Source organism: Dendrobium catenatum, unplaced genomic scaffold, assembly GCF_001605985.2.
Source record: "Dendrobium catenatum unplaced genomic scaffold, ASM160598v2 fragScaff_scaffold_772, whole genome shotgun sequence".
Lineage (NCBI taxonomy): Eukaryota > Viridiplantae > Streptophyta > Magnoliopsida > Asparagales > Orchidaceae > Dendrobium > Dendrobium catenatum.
In genome coordinates, this window is record NW_021319234.1 from 738,370 (window position 1) to 752,633 (window position 14,264).

The 14,264-nt window shown below is 34.0% G+C and overlaps 1 protein-coding gene across 7 annotated transcripts; it reads left to right on the top strand.

Annotated features, from left to right (window-relative positions):
- Positions 1-2,936: 2,936 nt before the first annotated feature.
- Positions 2,937-11,366, top strand: LOC110101762. Of its 7 annotated transcripts, none has more exons than XM_020829820.2 (4): positions 2,937-3,154; positions 3,314-3,456; positions 3,549-3,678; positions 11,217-11,366. In XM_020829820.2, the coding sequence occupies exons 2-3, from the start codon at positions 3,389-3,391 to the stop codon at positions 3,661-3,663; spliced, it is 183 nt and encodes a 60-aa protein (XP_020685479.1). In that variant the 5' UTR covers positions 2,937-3,154; positions 3,314-3,388; the 3' UTR covers positions 3,664-3,678; positions 11,217-11,366. The 7 variants fall into 7 exon arrangements, with proteins under 7 accessions (XP_020685479.1, XP_020685476.1, XP_028552407.1 ...); XM_020829817.2 differs by having other exon boundaries at positions 3,003-3,154; positions 3,346-3,456; positions 11,212-11,366; XM_028696574.1 differs by lacking the exon at positions 11,217-11,366 and adding an exon at positions 10,361-11,150 and having other exon boundaries at positions 3,003-3,154; positions 3,346-3,456.
- Positions 11,367-14,264: the final 2,898 nt, after the last annotated feature.

A 14,264-nucleotide genomic window follows, 5' to 3' on the forward strand; every position in this document is an offset into this window, starting at 1 on the left:
GTGATTCTACTCGAACGGCAATCCATTGTCAGCACATTATAATTAAGGGGTTTTTACATACATACCACTTTATTCCTTATATTTTACATATTTAACACCTAAAACTTAAATATTACACAACTACAACTCAAACACAAACTTAACCTCATATCTGCCACTCTGTTTCACTCTGCTCACTCCGTTTCATCTTCCTGTAATTTCCCGCAAAATCCCGAAGGCTGGAGAAAAGCTTGCTTTGCAACGTGTTGTGTCGACTTACTGATTTTGCCTTCTTCTATTTTGTCGCACAGAAGCTTTAGGTTAGGTAAATCCCGTCTGCCTTCTTCCGTTTTGTCGCATAGCTGCAATTGGTTAATTTCCATCCAGAGGAGCTGCATAGCTATGATGCATTAGATATTTTTACATTTTTTGTCTAAAAATGTGCTGTTCAATTTGTCTTATTATTTCAAGTTACAGTTGAAGAAGAAATTGCTAGTGGGTGGCATACTTTGTGTATAATGGATTGTGATGATTTATGTGGAGAGAAGGAAGGGCATCTTTTTGTTACAATTAAATATGGAGGATTTTGGGTTGATACAAATGATAACTTATAAAGAGATATAATGCTGGCAAACAAAGGACTGCCAAAATTGAGAAAGGAAGTATGAATTTTTTTATGCTCAAAACAGAGATTCTTAAAATATGTCCATGGCTTAAAGGGTATAAATATAGTATGCATTATCACATTCACAAAACATCACCGAAGGAATACAAAATTATAAATACTGACGTAGACGTGGTAGAGATGGTTAAAGTTTCAAGTGGAAATTTTCGTGATGAGTTAGTTATCTCAGTAGAAGAGGTAGATAGAGAGCAATCAAACACAAACCTCATGGGGGTTGTTGGTGCTGAATATATGGCAGAATGTTCTATGATCCATAATGGTTGTATTTCAAGTGTTCATACTACAAGTGCTATAGATATAGGTATTGGCACCTTCTTCAATGATGAAAAAAGTTTCAAGAATGCTCTCCGATCAGTTGCCATAAAGGAGAACTTTGGGGTTCGGATAAAAGCCAGCGATAAGAAACGTGTGATTGCGAGTTGTTCCTATCAAGGTTGTGAATGGAGAATTCTAGCCTCTTTATGTGAAGACACTCACACATGTCCTGGGATAAATCGAGCTGGGAATAGGCTAGTAACATCTGCTTGGGTTGCCAACGAGATACAGAAGATGGTAGAGAGGTACCCAGATATCCCACCAAAAGAAATAAATAGTAGTCTAGAAAAAGAGTTTGGCTTATCCTTACCTTATATAAAGCTTTGGAGGGCAAGAGAGGAAGCCCATGATGCTTTATTTGGTTTAGTTGATGACAACTATAAATGGGTTCCAACATTGGCAGTAGAACTCCTTCATAGAAATCCAGGATCACATATAACATATGCATTTAATAGTGAAGATCATTCATTCCAGAGGTTTTATGTTAGTTTTTTAAGGTATGTGCTGATGGATTTCTAACTGGGTGTAGACCACTTATAAGTTTGGATGCATGCCATCTTAAGTCGAAGTATCTAGGTTGCAAAACTAAACATAACAAAAACAACCTTTTATGCAGTCGACACAACACGTTACAAACACAAACGGATGGTTACAATTACAACGAAGACTTTCATCAAGAACATGATCCATTCAAGCATATTAATAACCTTCGCCTCAAACACTTTGCGCTCATCGTCTATACCAAAAGATGCATCTTCAACTTCATCTATCCATCTAAAATATCTGCAGTCGTCGTCAGTTCGGTTATTCACGCACCTATAAAATTTTCTTCCATTATTAGGTCCACGGTGGCAAGTGTACAATACACAATTCAGGTGACAGTGACAATAAACTTCAAATCATTGGCGTCCGTCTCTCGTAGCAGACGAATTCGTAGAACTCATTTGAAACGTTTTGGAATAAACCAACGTTTTCTGTAACAAAACAGATAGAACTGATGAATACAATACGAAAGCATTGAACTAATAATCAAACAATGTTTTCTTACAAACATTTGCATTATGTAACAAAACAAATAGAACTTTCACAGTTAATACGATTTACATTATGTAACAAAAAAAATATTTTTGCCACTAGCAATCGGACCGGAATTGTGGACCTGCAGCTCGCGATTTGAACATACCATTTCTGTGGCAGTAAACGATATACATGAATAGATAAAACTCATGGAACTCTATTAATTCTAATCAAAGAAGTTTAAAGCAGCTATTACGGTAGAAATATGAAAGCAAAATCGAAGATCTACCAAAAGGAGTAAAACCTGATTTTTATCAAAAGAAGTAGAGATGCGAATTTCGAGAAAAATCGAACCTAATGGTGATATATTGCATTGGAGTAAAGCAGTCCTAATTACGCGTCAAGATAATCTAAGTTTCAAGATCAACTCAATAAATAAGAGAAAACATCAGAACGAGGACTGTAATCTCCAAATATTCACGATAAGCCGCATCCACAGAGATTCAGAACCGTCACGCCCCCCAATGCTCCGACAAACCGGATAATCCATCTCTGCTCCCCGAACTCACCGATTTGCAGCTCAACAATGATTTGGTGATCGGACCTGATCGGATCCAGACGATTCCGTAAGAAGAGCGGCGAGGAAAATCTGCTGCCCGAGAGAAAGCTTCGGCGGAAAAACTCACGCTGGAATCCAAGTGGTGAAGAATTTTTAGGGCTAGCCGAAATACATCTCCCGCCGAAGCTCACACAGAAATAACGAGAGAGACGGAGTGAGCCATGTTTTTGACGGAGTGCAGATATGAGGTTAAGTTTGTGTTTGAGTTGTAGTTGCGTAATATTTAAGTTTTAGATGTTAGATGTGTAAAATATAAGTATGTATGTAAAAACCCCTATAATTAATCCATCAGAGGCTCAGAGCAAGGCCCAGACGGTATTCTTCTTTACCACTGTAGTTTCTCTTCTGCTTGGTCGTGCTCTGTGCTTCTTGGAGCCGTTGGACCGTCTAGGGTTTGTTTTTCCTCGTCGCCGTTGCTGCTTCGGCTTCGTGTGAAGCAGAGTTTTAAAAGAGTTGCTCAAGGAAGCTTCTTTAGACGGAGCTCACCGCGACGGCGACGTTGTTCCTGTTGGAAGCCACGACGGGGGCTCACCGCGAAGGTAAAAATCTTTCGTCCCATTCGCGCGCTTCTTCGGCTAAATCCCGTAAATCCAACTAACTACAGGATTTACGGGATTTAAAGCAAAACGGAGAAGGGATGGGATTTAAGTTTATGTAGAATTTTAAAGTTGTTATTTTTGCTGTTTGAAAGGATTCAGTCTAAATTCTGCTCAATCCTGCATCCAAACAGCTGCGTACAAAATCAAGGTGCCTGTGTAAGAGCATCTCTCGCCATGGAGAAGCGGCTAACATTGGTTCAAACAATGGCAGCAGCGGGACTTTTCTCCGCTGTCTCCTTCTGGTATCAATTCATCTGCTGGGACAGGTTTTGATCTTTTTTGGGTTCTAGGGTTTAGGTTTTTCAGCTCTCACTTTTCACCTTTGGATCGACAGGTACGGCTTCATGTTTGGGAGGGAATCTGCCCGCAAAGATCTCCAAGAACTCATCGATGATCTCCGCCGCGGCAACGCCATGCCCGATGCTTCCACATCCAATGAAGGTTCTTGAGAAATTCTCATTGAGGTATCCTATTCTGTTAGTTTTTCGATATTTTCACCGTTTCACGCTGTCAGATTTGTTGTTGAGGGGCTGCAATCCTTTCAAAGGCTAAGGTCATTGTGATTCTACTTACTGGTTATTGGCAATCAATGGGAAGATTTTTGCTAGAATAGTTTGATTGATTTTCCCGATTCTTCCATCAATTTATTTAGAATCCTGAATACGATCTTTTTTTATAATAAAACATTCAATGGGATATGAATTTGACTGTGTTTTTTATTTTCATTAGAAGTAATATTAATAGCTAATCTAATGCAACCACATGTGTTTTTTTATTTTCATATGAACTCTGTACGTCTCCGTCCAGTGTAAGGCTTTGTTTGGGATGGCTTTCTTTATGCTTCTTAAAGCAGCTTTTTATTACAAAATTTTTTTATTTTATACTAAAAAGATGCTTTAAGAAGCAGAAAGAAAGTCACCCAAAAGAAGCTTAAATCGCACACTTTCTCTACCACCATCCCACTTCTGCCATTGCCAACAAACCACAGCAACCCTGACACCACCGCCACCTCCTTCTCTTCATATTAACCAACCTTCTTTCTTCTCAAATTTTTTTCTTGAAAATTCTGATTTTTTTTGTCTGGATTACTTGCGAGGTGTAGTTCAAAAACTTTGTTGCATTATTACAAATTCATTTATGTATAATTAATTGTGAATTTTAAAATTTACCTTCGGTTATGTCGAACTACTTGTGTGGTGTACTTCAAGATGTGGTATGTGAGATGGTTGATTTGCATCTACAAGTTATTGAGACCATTGCATAAATAACTCCTATTTTAGAAGAGAATGCATCCACATATGAGGAAGCTTAGATCAAATGATTAATGTTTGATAGAACGTACAGGGTCATCGATATGTACTGCATGTGCCGGTTGATCATCCAGGACGAGCTTACTAATGCTTCAGGCTGCCACCTGATGCTTTCGTGAGTCTAAGGGACCTACTAGTGAGCCATGGTCATTTGAATGACATCAAAATATGCTCGCAGCAAAACAACTTGGCATCTTTCTATGTGAGGGTAGTGCATGCGCACAACTACAAACAATTATGTGAGTTCTTTTAGCATTCACTAAAAATTGTAAGCACATGCTTCAATCAGGTTCTGCGTGCTATTGTGTCTTTGGTAGATAACTTAATTAATTTACCCCCCCCCCTTAATCCCCCCCCCCCCCCAGATGCAGAATGTCATTTGTTTGTACTACAAATGAACAATTGTACCTTTAGAAATGCAATAGGTGCAATTAATGGTATATATTTTCCTACATTAGTAATTATTATGGGAGGGTTATGTTCCGAATATGTGCATGCTTAGATGGGTTGTGGAGCAAGAACAATTTGGAGTACCTCACAATAGTTATTATTTGGTTGATTTCAGTTATGTCAATATTGATAAGATGATTGCTCCATTTCGAGGATATCAATGTCCCTTTGGTGATTATTGTCGAAGTATATCTAGAAGATATGTAGTTTAACAAGAGTTATTTAATAACCGACATGCACAATTTCACAAAGTGGTTGGGAGAACTTTTGGGATTTGGAAGGCACAATTTCAAGTATTGACGCGCATGTGACAGTTTCTTTTGAGTTTTCAAGCTGATGTGGTTATTACATGTGCAGTTTTGCACAATTTTATAGGTCGATACAACATATATGATCTCTATTTCAATATGTTGTAGACGAAAATATAGCATGTGCTCAATATGACAAAGTTGAAATGTCTAATGAAACCTACATATGACAATAGGAGAAAGAATTGAAGATAAAGCGATAAGACATGACATCGTCATTGATTTGTGGAATGCTTATGTAAGAATTTTGCTTTGTGTAAAAAATATTTTAATCTAGATTACATTTTTGTAATAATTTCATGATTTTCTGATTTTAGATATCTAGCTAAAGAAATCGATGTCATGATGAAATTTCTCTCCCACACGATATATCAAATCATATTGAAGTGTACTGTTAATTAGTAGTTCATCTATGTCATGATCATTATTAGTCTATAACGTACTATTTATTGATTTTCCAGTTTCTTTTGTATGAATTCATCTTGGATTTATTATTTTGTATGAACTTATCTTGAATTTATAACTAACTCATTGATGTAATTGACCGCTATTTCTTCATATTTAAATCCTTAACTGTCATAAATCTTAAAATATGTTACCAAATAGTTTTTCATGATTTAATAGGGAATTTGTCATACCAAATAGTTTATAGGATTTAACACCCTCTAGATTTACTAGATTTATAGAATTTACTAAATCCCGCTAGTTTTAAGTCCTACTTGTTGCCAAACAGCCCCTAAAAGTGTCTAGGATTTTTTAAGACTTGCCCCGTAAAGAAGACTAAACCTTTCATATATCTTTATGGGTGATGTGAAACTTCCAAATTTTGATGAAGTTGTAGAACTTCAAATTTTCAGTAGCAAAATGATATTTTCTCTCAATGAGATAGCACAAAATCTTATATCTCGAATGGAGTTGGGTGGTCTTTACTTCTCCTTGTTGCTATATGTTTCTTTGGGGCTCATAAGCCCTCCCAAGGACTTTCTAGTAATGATCCTTTTCAACTTTAGGTGCCTTTCAGGGCTTTTAAATCAATGTGCTCTCATAGTGCTTTTAGATAAATGGAGACATCATTCTACCATTTGCTTTTTAAGGATTCAAGTATTATGGATCCTTCTTGGAAAAAATTATTGCGTCCTCCCACCTGACGTAGAGATACGTCCTCCCACTGCTAAAAAATTCAGTTTTTGCTCGGTATTGCTAGCTATTATTTGGTAATAACGAGGAATACCATCCCAAATGAAGCCTTAATTAAGTGAATACCATACCTATTCCTTGCACTCCTAAAGTCCATACATTACATAGCCTTCTTATAGACTTTATGAACCATTCAAATTCTGCTCTCCTGTAATGAAATTGATTTTTCCTCTAAAATTAAATCTTAACATCACATTATCAAAATTAAATATCAACTTTCAACTTTTAACCCTTCAGATTGATAAAATTATAACATTTTAAAAAATTTATTCATTATTTTGTTACGAAAATTTATAACCTTAATTTGGATGTAAGCAACAGTTATTAGAAGCACAATATTGATTATTAACCTTTGAATTAAATGATTTTTTAATCCCATTGAATTTTATTCCAATCTCAACATTTTTATATGCATACACAGTCCTATACTTGAACGTAACAATTTTGCAATTTTCAAAGAATTTTTTCTCTTGCACACAGGCCTGAATAATATGGAGGAAGTCATATAACTAAGTCTATAAGCAATGCATCAACATATATTTGTTGCGTGCTAGAACATTTGCGATAGTAGAGAGATAGGGTTTAATGTTTTAACTTTGTACAAAGATTTAGCACTAACAGATAAAGAGAGAACGGTGCAAGAATTATAAGAGTCGTCATATTTTTTACATTAAAAATTCAGTTAAGGGAAAAATTCATGGAGCTTAACTCAGTTGAAATGATTTCACTAGTTCTTGTTGTTGATTACAATTTGTGTTTTTCCTTGGGAAAGTAAAAGATTACTAATTCATGAAGCAATCTATAATCTCATTAATATCCTTTTTTTTTTCTATAAGAAATAAAATGTCAATTTGGTCGAAGGATGAAAAATTGTGATGGAGGTTGAGGAGATTGTAGTTTGGTGATAGTGGTTTGAGGACTGTAGTTGGCGGGCGACGAATGTCTGAAGGACCGTGATTGGGCAACGATGGTCTGAGGATCATTGATGGGCAACAGTAATCCTAAGGGTCATAGTTGGGTGATTAAGGTCAAAGGATCGTAGTTAGGCAATAGTGATCTTAGGGATTGTAGTTGATGGTGCAACTAATGTTCGATAGCAATGGTTGGGTAATGGTTAGTTGGTGAATGTCAAATGGTGGTGTCTAGGAGAAGGTCCATAGGTGGTTCCCGGATGGAGGTCTGAAGATGATGGTTGGACGAAGGCATAGCAATGATGGTCGAGTAGAGGTCCAGTGGTGGCAGTCGGGTTGAGCTTCGGCAGTGGCAGCTAGGTGGATGTTTGGCGACGGTCGACCGATGAAAGTGCGATGGCGATGACCAAATGACGAGGGTTCGCAGGTGATAGTGTCTTGGTGGAGCTCCATGACTCTTCAAGCCTCAGAGCTCTCTTGATCTAGTATAATAGGCTGAGGTTCAACGACAGCAATTGGGCGAACATCCGACGATGGTCAGCCAATTAAAATTTGATGGTGGGGGTGTCTGAGTGTAGATCTAGGACTCTTCAAGCTTTAGAGCTCTCTTAATCTCTAACTGAAACTCCCGACCTCTTTGCCCCTGTCGTCTTCATACAAAGAATGAGTGTCTATTTATAATTTTTTTGTGAGTGGCGTGCTTAATAAGAACAAACATGAACCAAACTTGAACAAGCTGATATTAAATGAACACAAACATGAACACTCACATACTCGTCTCGGCTCGGTTCGTTTGCAGACCTAAATAGAGTCATATCTAATTGTTCATAAGATTTGAACTCTCTATGTCTGCATCTAGTTGCCAGTTTGGAGTTCAAGTACCAACCTAAAAGAGGTGGTAAAGGAGAAAGGGTGCAAAGAATTAGTGGAGCCTATTCGTTGGTATAACCGGTAATTTTACTTTCCTTATGTAGGTAGCAAATTATGACTCGTGACAAAAGCTTCATATTACTATATTTCACATTTATACAATAAAAATTCTTACCCAACTACAAATTACAACATGCTAGGCTAATCATCTATTATGAAATTCCTAGGGTACTTATTTTAGTATTATTATTACCTATTAGAATTTCATGGGAATAAATAACCACGTACCCTAGTTCCATGATGAAGAAGAAGCTTGAAATACATCTTGGTTTTCACAATGGAAAAAAGGGAAATTTTCTATCTCCTAACTTTCAAAATGTGTGAGATATTGAAGACCTCCATTAAAGAAACCAATAAGCTAAGGGTGGCTCTAGATTGTGTTTAACCATGTTGTAATTTGTAGTTGGGTAAACCTTTTTATTACATGAATATCAAACTTAGTGACATGAGCCATAATATGCTACCTACCCACAAAAGGAAAGTAAAAATTACTTGTTATATCATCGAATAGGCTCCTCTAGTTCTTTAGCAATGGAAGGTGATGGTTTGCCTAGTTTATTTAAATCTTGTGCGGTTTGTTTTGTAAATTAGGAAGATTCAAATGCAAACAAATCTATGGATCCATGCAAATACATCAAAACCTACTAGGTTTGTTTTGCATCCAATGGGTGGCCAAAAGATTGTTCTACATGTATAATACACTATATGGGATCTTCAATGACACTTGTCATCAATAATAATAATAATAATAATAATAAATGTTATAAAGTTTGATTTTATCCAAAGAGGCAACATCACATTGGTTTATTTTTTACACACATAAATAGCCAAAAAATTATCTCAAACAAAAATATTTGTTCTCATTCTACTCTTATAGAATAGTTGTCATCAAAGTTTTACTTGTACATCGCTTTTCTCCATCATCAGAGTTCACAGAGGTTTAACAATTATCATATTCAACTCAGAGCATTATTTATACTTAATTCATTCAAATATTAAAGTATGTAATGCATCATTAAATGCACATGTTCTAATATATGCTCATAACTCTACTTATAACTCCTTTTAACCCCTCACATAAGCATATATCAAGTGGGGCTACAATCAGAATAGAACATAATTACATAACCTTCCAAATCTACTTTTAGCATGTGGGGTCAAAATCCCTCCCACATCCATTTGAGATAAATGGGGCCAAAATAGATAATATAACACGCATTGAGCTATGACAGATGATTCCTAAGATCTAGTTTTGGAATTGTCTCTAATCCTCTTCCAAATTTTATGTTAAGTAAACTACATACTACAGAGCTACTAAAAATATTCAGTGTGTTGTAAATAAATTCATCCACAAGATTATTTTTATTTCATCAAAATATAGATCTATACTACATAACATAAAATCAAATAGAAGCTACATAACTGAAAATAAACTAATCATGACTGTATAAAATATATAGAAATATCTATCAACTAAGGTTTGATCATGAACTACAAATCAATAAGTTCCTTCCTTTTCCCAAATCCTAAAAAAATAAAGTAAAATTACAATGAGCTACAACAACTCAGTGTGGAGCACACAAAACGTTCTAAATTTTTAAAATTCTTCTTATTAAATATTTTGTTGAATATTTAAAAGAAATTAAATAGAGTCTAATAAATCATTGTACTAAAAAAGGTGATAAGAGCATAATAGTTATCTAATTATTTAAATAATAATACATAATATATACATAAACTAAAATTTATATCATATAGTAGTTCATATCACAAAATAATGCATATCACATATTTTGATCCCAAATAGAATCTCAAAAGATTATAGCCCCTTATGACTCATGTTTGTACTTATAGCATCAAAATATGCTTGTAGGCATCAGAATATGATTTATAATCACTAGAACATGACTTTATAACAATGAGAACATATCATATAAGCACTCGAAAAATGAATCTTGCAAATATGCATGACTATGATGATGTCATTGTTTATCGCTGGCATATTCTCTAATCATATTTCTTTGTGGTCTTCTCTTCAAGGGCTCAAAATATTTAAATACCTCAAGTTGGATGTTTGTGAACTCCTTAATTAGTGGAGATCATATGCCTGACTCTTCCAACTCTGCTATATGGGAAAAATTATTTTATGCGGAAGCGGAACCCTGTCCGGATGCTTAAACCCGCAGCTCGGTACCGCATTGTTGAGCTTCGGTGCTGCTCGGTACCGCGGCTCAGTATGACTGACATGGTTCATTCTTATTTGTATCTAGATGTAGTGCTGTGTTCAGTGTCCGTACAGAATAATCTCTTGCTATATGGACCTTTACAAACTCCCAACATGAACTAGAGCACCCTTAAATTAGCTTTCATGTCTTATATGATCAACCAACACTCCATACATTTTGTCTCTTGGGATTTCTCAATTTGCAACGACTTTCAATCCTCATTGATAGCGGCTCTACATACAACATTATCCAACAGCATGTCGTCAAATTCTTACAACTCCCAGTTGCATCTACTGCACCATTCAATATTGTCATTGCTAACGGTGCTCAACGCATTTGTCATAGTATGTGCCTCAATACAACTCTCATCGTCCAACAAACATAGTTCCAAGTTGGTTTTTTTATTCTACCAATACATGGAGCAAACATCGTGCTCTATTTTCAATGGCTACAAACTTTAAGTGATATTGTGATCAATTTCAACTCCTTCATAATGACATTTATGTGGAATGATCAACCATGCATCTTACTAGGTGTGACATCTTGAATGTTGTCATCAATGGAGGTTATACTTTATATTGTTATACTATATGTTACACTATATGTTACGATGTCAATGTAGGTCTGCTTATATGTTTATGTTATTTCTTATGATGTTTGATGTAGCACAGAGAGATGGTCATATCACTAGATGAAGAGCAAGAGCACATGAAACTCAAGCCATGAAGACTTACATTATCTATATTTTTATGTATTTTCTTTGCTACTATTAATTAGAAAATTTAATAATAATTCTTAGCCTCTTTGCTTGTTTCTTTCCATGCCTCAATTTTTGACTCTTTGATATTTTTATTATGGCCCTCTTTATTTTTTATATTAAATATTCTTTTTTTATTAATAAATATGGACTTGACCTTCACTTCATGCAAATAATATAAAATAAAATAAAATAATGTATAATAACAAGAATTTAAAATCATCATACCAATTTATTGTGGTCATTGGATGAAGTTTGGTAAGATCAATTTCCATATCAAGCTATGGCATATTATTAATTATACAATAAGAGAAAAAATAAACTAATTTCTCAATCACTTAAGCTTTGTTTGGGACATCTGTCATACTGCTTCTTAAATCATATTTTTAATACAAAAATTAAAAATTTTATATTAAAAAGATGTTTTAAGAAGCATTAAAAAAGTCGTCTCAAACAAAGCACTATTCTTTTCCTTCATTTTCTAATTATGACAAATTTGATAAATAAGCCTTGGTAAATCTACTTAACAAATTCTTTTTACCATTTTCTAATTATATCCCCAACTTTTGTAAAAATTAGAAAACGATCTTAATGTTGACCTTTATCTTGTCAATAATTAATAATTTTATTATTTAATTTTTAAATATAACTATAAAATGACCTTCCTTTGACAATGTCCCATTTTAATAAAAAACAAAAAATAAATAAATATGGGGACATGCGAGCTCTTGCTTGGAAACTTCCTAATGGCAAATAATTCCGAACCAGAATAAATAAAAAAATAAAATTGCAGTCTGAGTTTTTTTATTTTATTTTTTCAAAGGACAACTAAGGCCGTACCTCGTCAGGCGTTGCCGTGTAAAATTCGCATTTGCAGAAAAAACGAATTCTCATTGCAAAGTCCTCGCATGCAATTTCCAATTTTGTATGTATAAATTAGTGCATTTTATGAATACTTTTTGCTATAATTGTTTATTTTAAATAAATTAAATTTAAAATTTTAATTACTTAGACTTTAAATAATTGAATATTTAGAAGGGTTTTTTGTTGTTTAATCAATTTTGATTTTTCATATTATATTTTTATAATTAACTTTTTATGTTTTATTTAATTTATTTGAGCTATAAATATGATGCAAACATCAGTAAATATTAACTAAAATTATATTTTATAAATATTATGTATTGAATTATATTAATTTTAATTAAACATCATAAACATATATTTGAATTATTATAATTCAAATTCAACAAATAAATAATAAATAAATTTGATGAAATTTCAAAATACAGAATCATATTAAATTTGATATAAAATTTAATTAAAATAAATAAATTTTAAATAAGATAATAAATAACTCTTTATTTATTAATAGCCTAAATGTCAGATATAACGACAAATAATTAAATATTTGATATGCCCACCTACCCGCCAATTGCCTCCTATTTGCCAATGGAAACCTATGCACAGTAATAAACAGCAAACAGCGACTTAGTAAATGAATAGTGACACGTGCTCATGTACTTTGCTGTCTTTGCACATGGCTTGATTGCACTAAAATTCTTATTAGCCAATAATTTGATTGTTAATTTTCAGCAGAATTAAATAATTTTTAATTAAAATTTAAATAAAAATTATTTATTTACTAAAATTTAATAATTCTAAAATAAAAAAGAGAAGATGGAGTGCATTTTAAAAATAAATAAGACTATAATTAAAATAATATAGTATTAATTATAATTATAAATTTTTTAATTTATTTTAAAATATATTATTATAATTTTTATTTTAAAATAAAAACGAGCATGTGACCCCACTGGGCTTAGGTGGGTTGGTGGGCGTGCTTGGTTGGGAACCACCCATCCCAAGTTCAAATTCCCTCTCATACGGCATGACTCCTTAAGTGGAGAAAAAATAACTGTGGGTCATACACCTGTGGGGTTAGTTGCTGGTTGACTCACCGAGGGATTAGTAGACATCGCCAAATGCATCGCAAGCTGACGTGCAGCGGGCCGATACCCCCGTTTTCAAAAAAAAACGAGCATGCGTGAATCACTTATCAATTTGAGGTGTGTATCAATGATGTAGCTAATGATAGTGGGAATGAGACGAAGTAGCTCAATCGCCTTTGATGCTAATGTGAAAGATAATGACTTGCATATTGGTATGATTTAATAATGATAGGAGTTGGGATTTTAGGTGAAATAAGGATAAGTTTAGGGCTTGACTTGAATATAAAGTATTCAATAAAAATATTTATGATGTTTGGAGTTATTTTAAGGCCCTAAGTATGAATGGTAAAGGATATTGTTGAATGGTTAGGAAGGGATCTTAAACTAAGAAAAAACTAAGGTTTCGTTTGCGACGACTTTCTTACTGTTTCTTAAAACAGCTTTTTAGTTCAATGTTTTAAGAAGCATTAAGAAAGTCGTCCCAAACGAAGTCTAAGCCTTCGTTTCAGACTGCTTTCTAAAGCAATTTTTTTATATAAAAATTTCTTGAACTAGAAATTTTTGTATTATAAACTTGCTTTAGAGAATAGTAAGAAAGCTGTCTCAAACAAAGCCTAAATAGACCTGGGGAGATATGTATAAAGATGGGTGAGGAAATTATGTTTCATGGCCGGGTTGAGAAATTGGGAGCCTCGATTATGATTGAATTCGTTTTGCATGCGATGTAGAGGGACAGATATCTTACTCTAGGGTTAGTGAGGAGATGAAAAGAAGAAGAAAATACTAAACTGCACGTTAAAAAAGAGTAAACATAAATGATGATTACACTCCTCACCATTAGATTAAGCGCCTGTTTGAGGCAACTTTCTTACTGTTTTTCGTTGTAGACTACAACCACAATTTTTATTTGAATACTATTTTTTCGTTGCTTTCAAATAATTTGAGTTAGAAAACTATTTTTTTAAGCAGCTTAGGCTTCGTTTGGGACAGCTCTCATCTTGTTTTCTAAA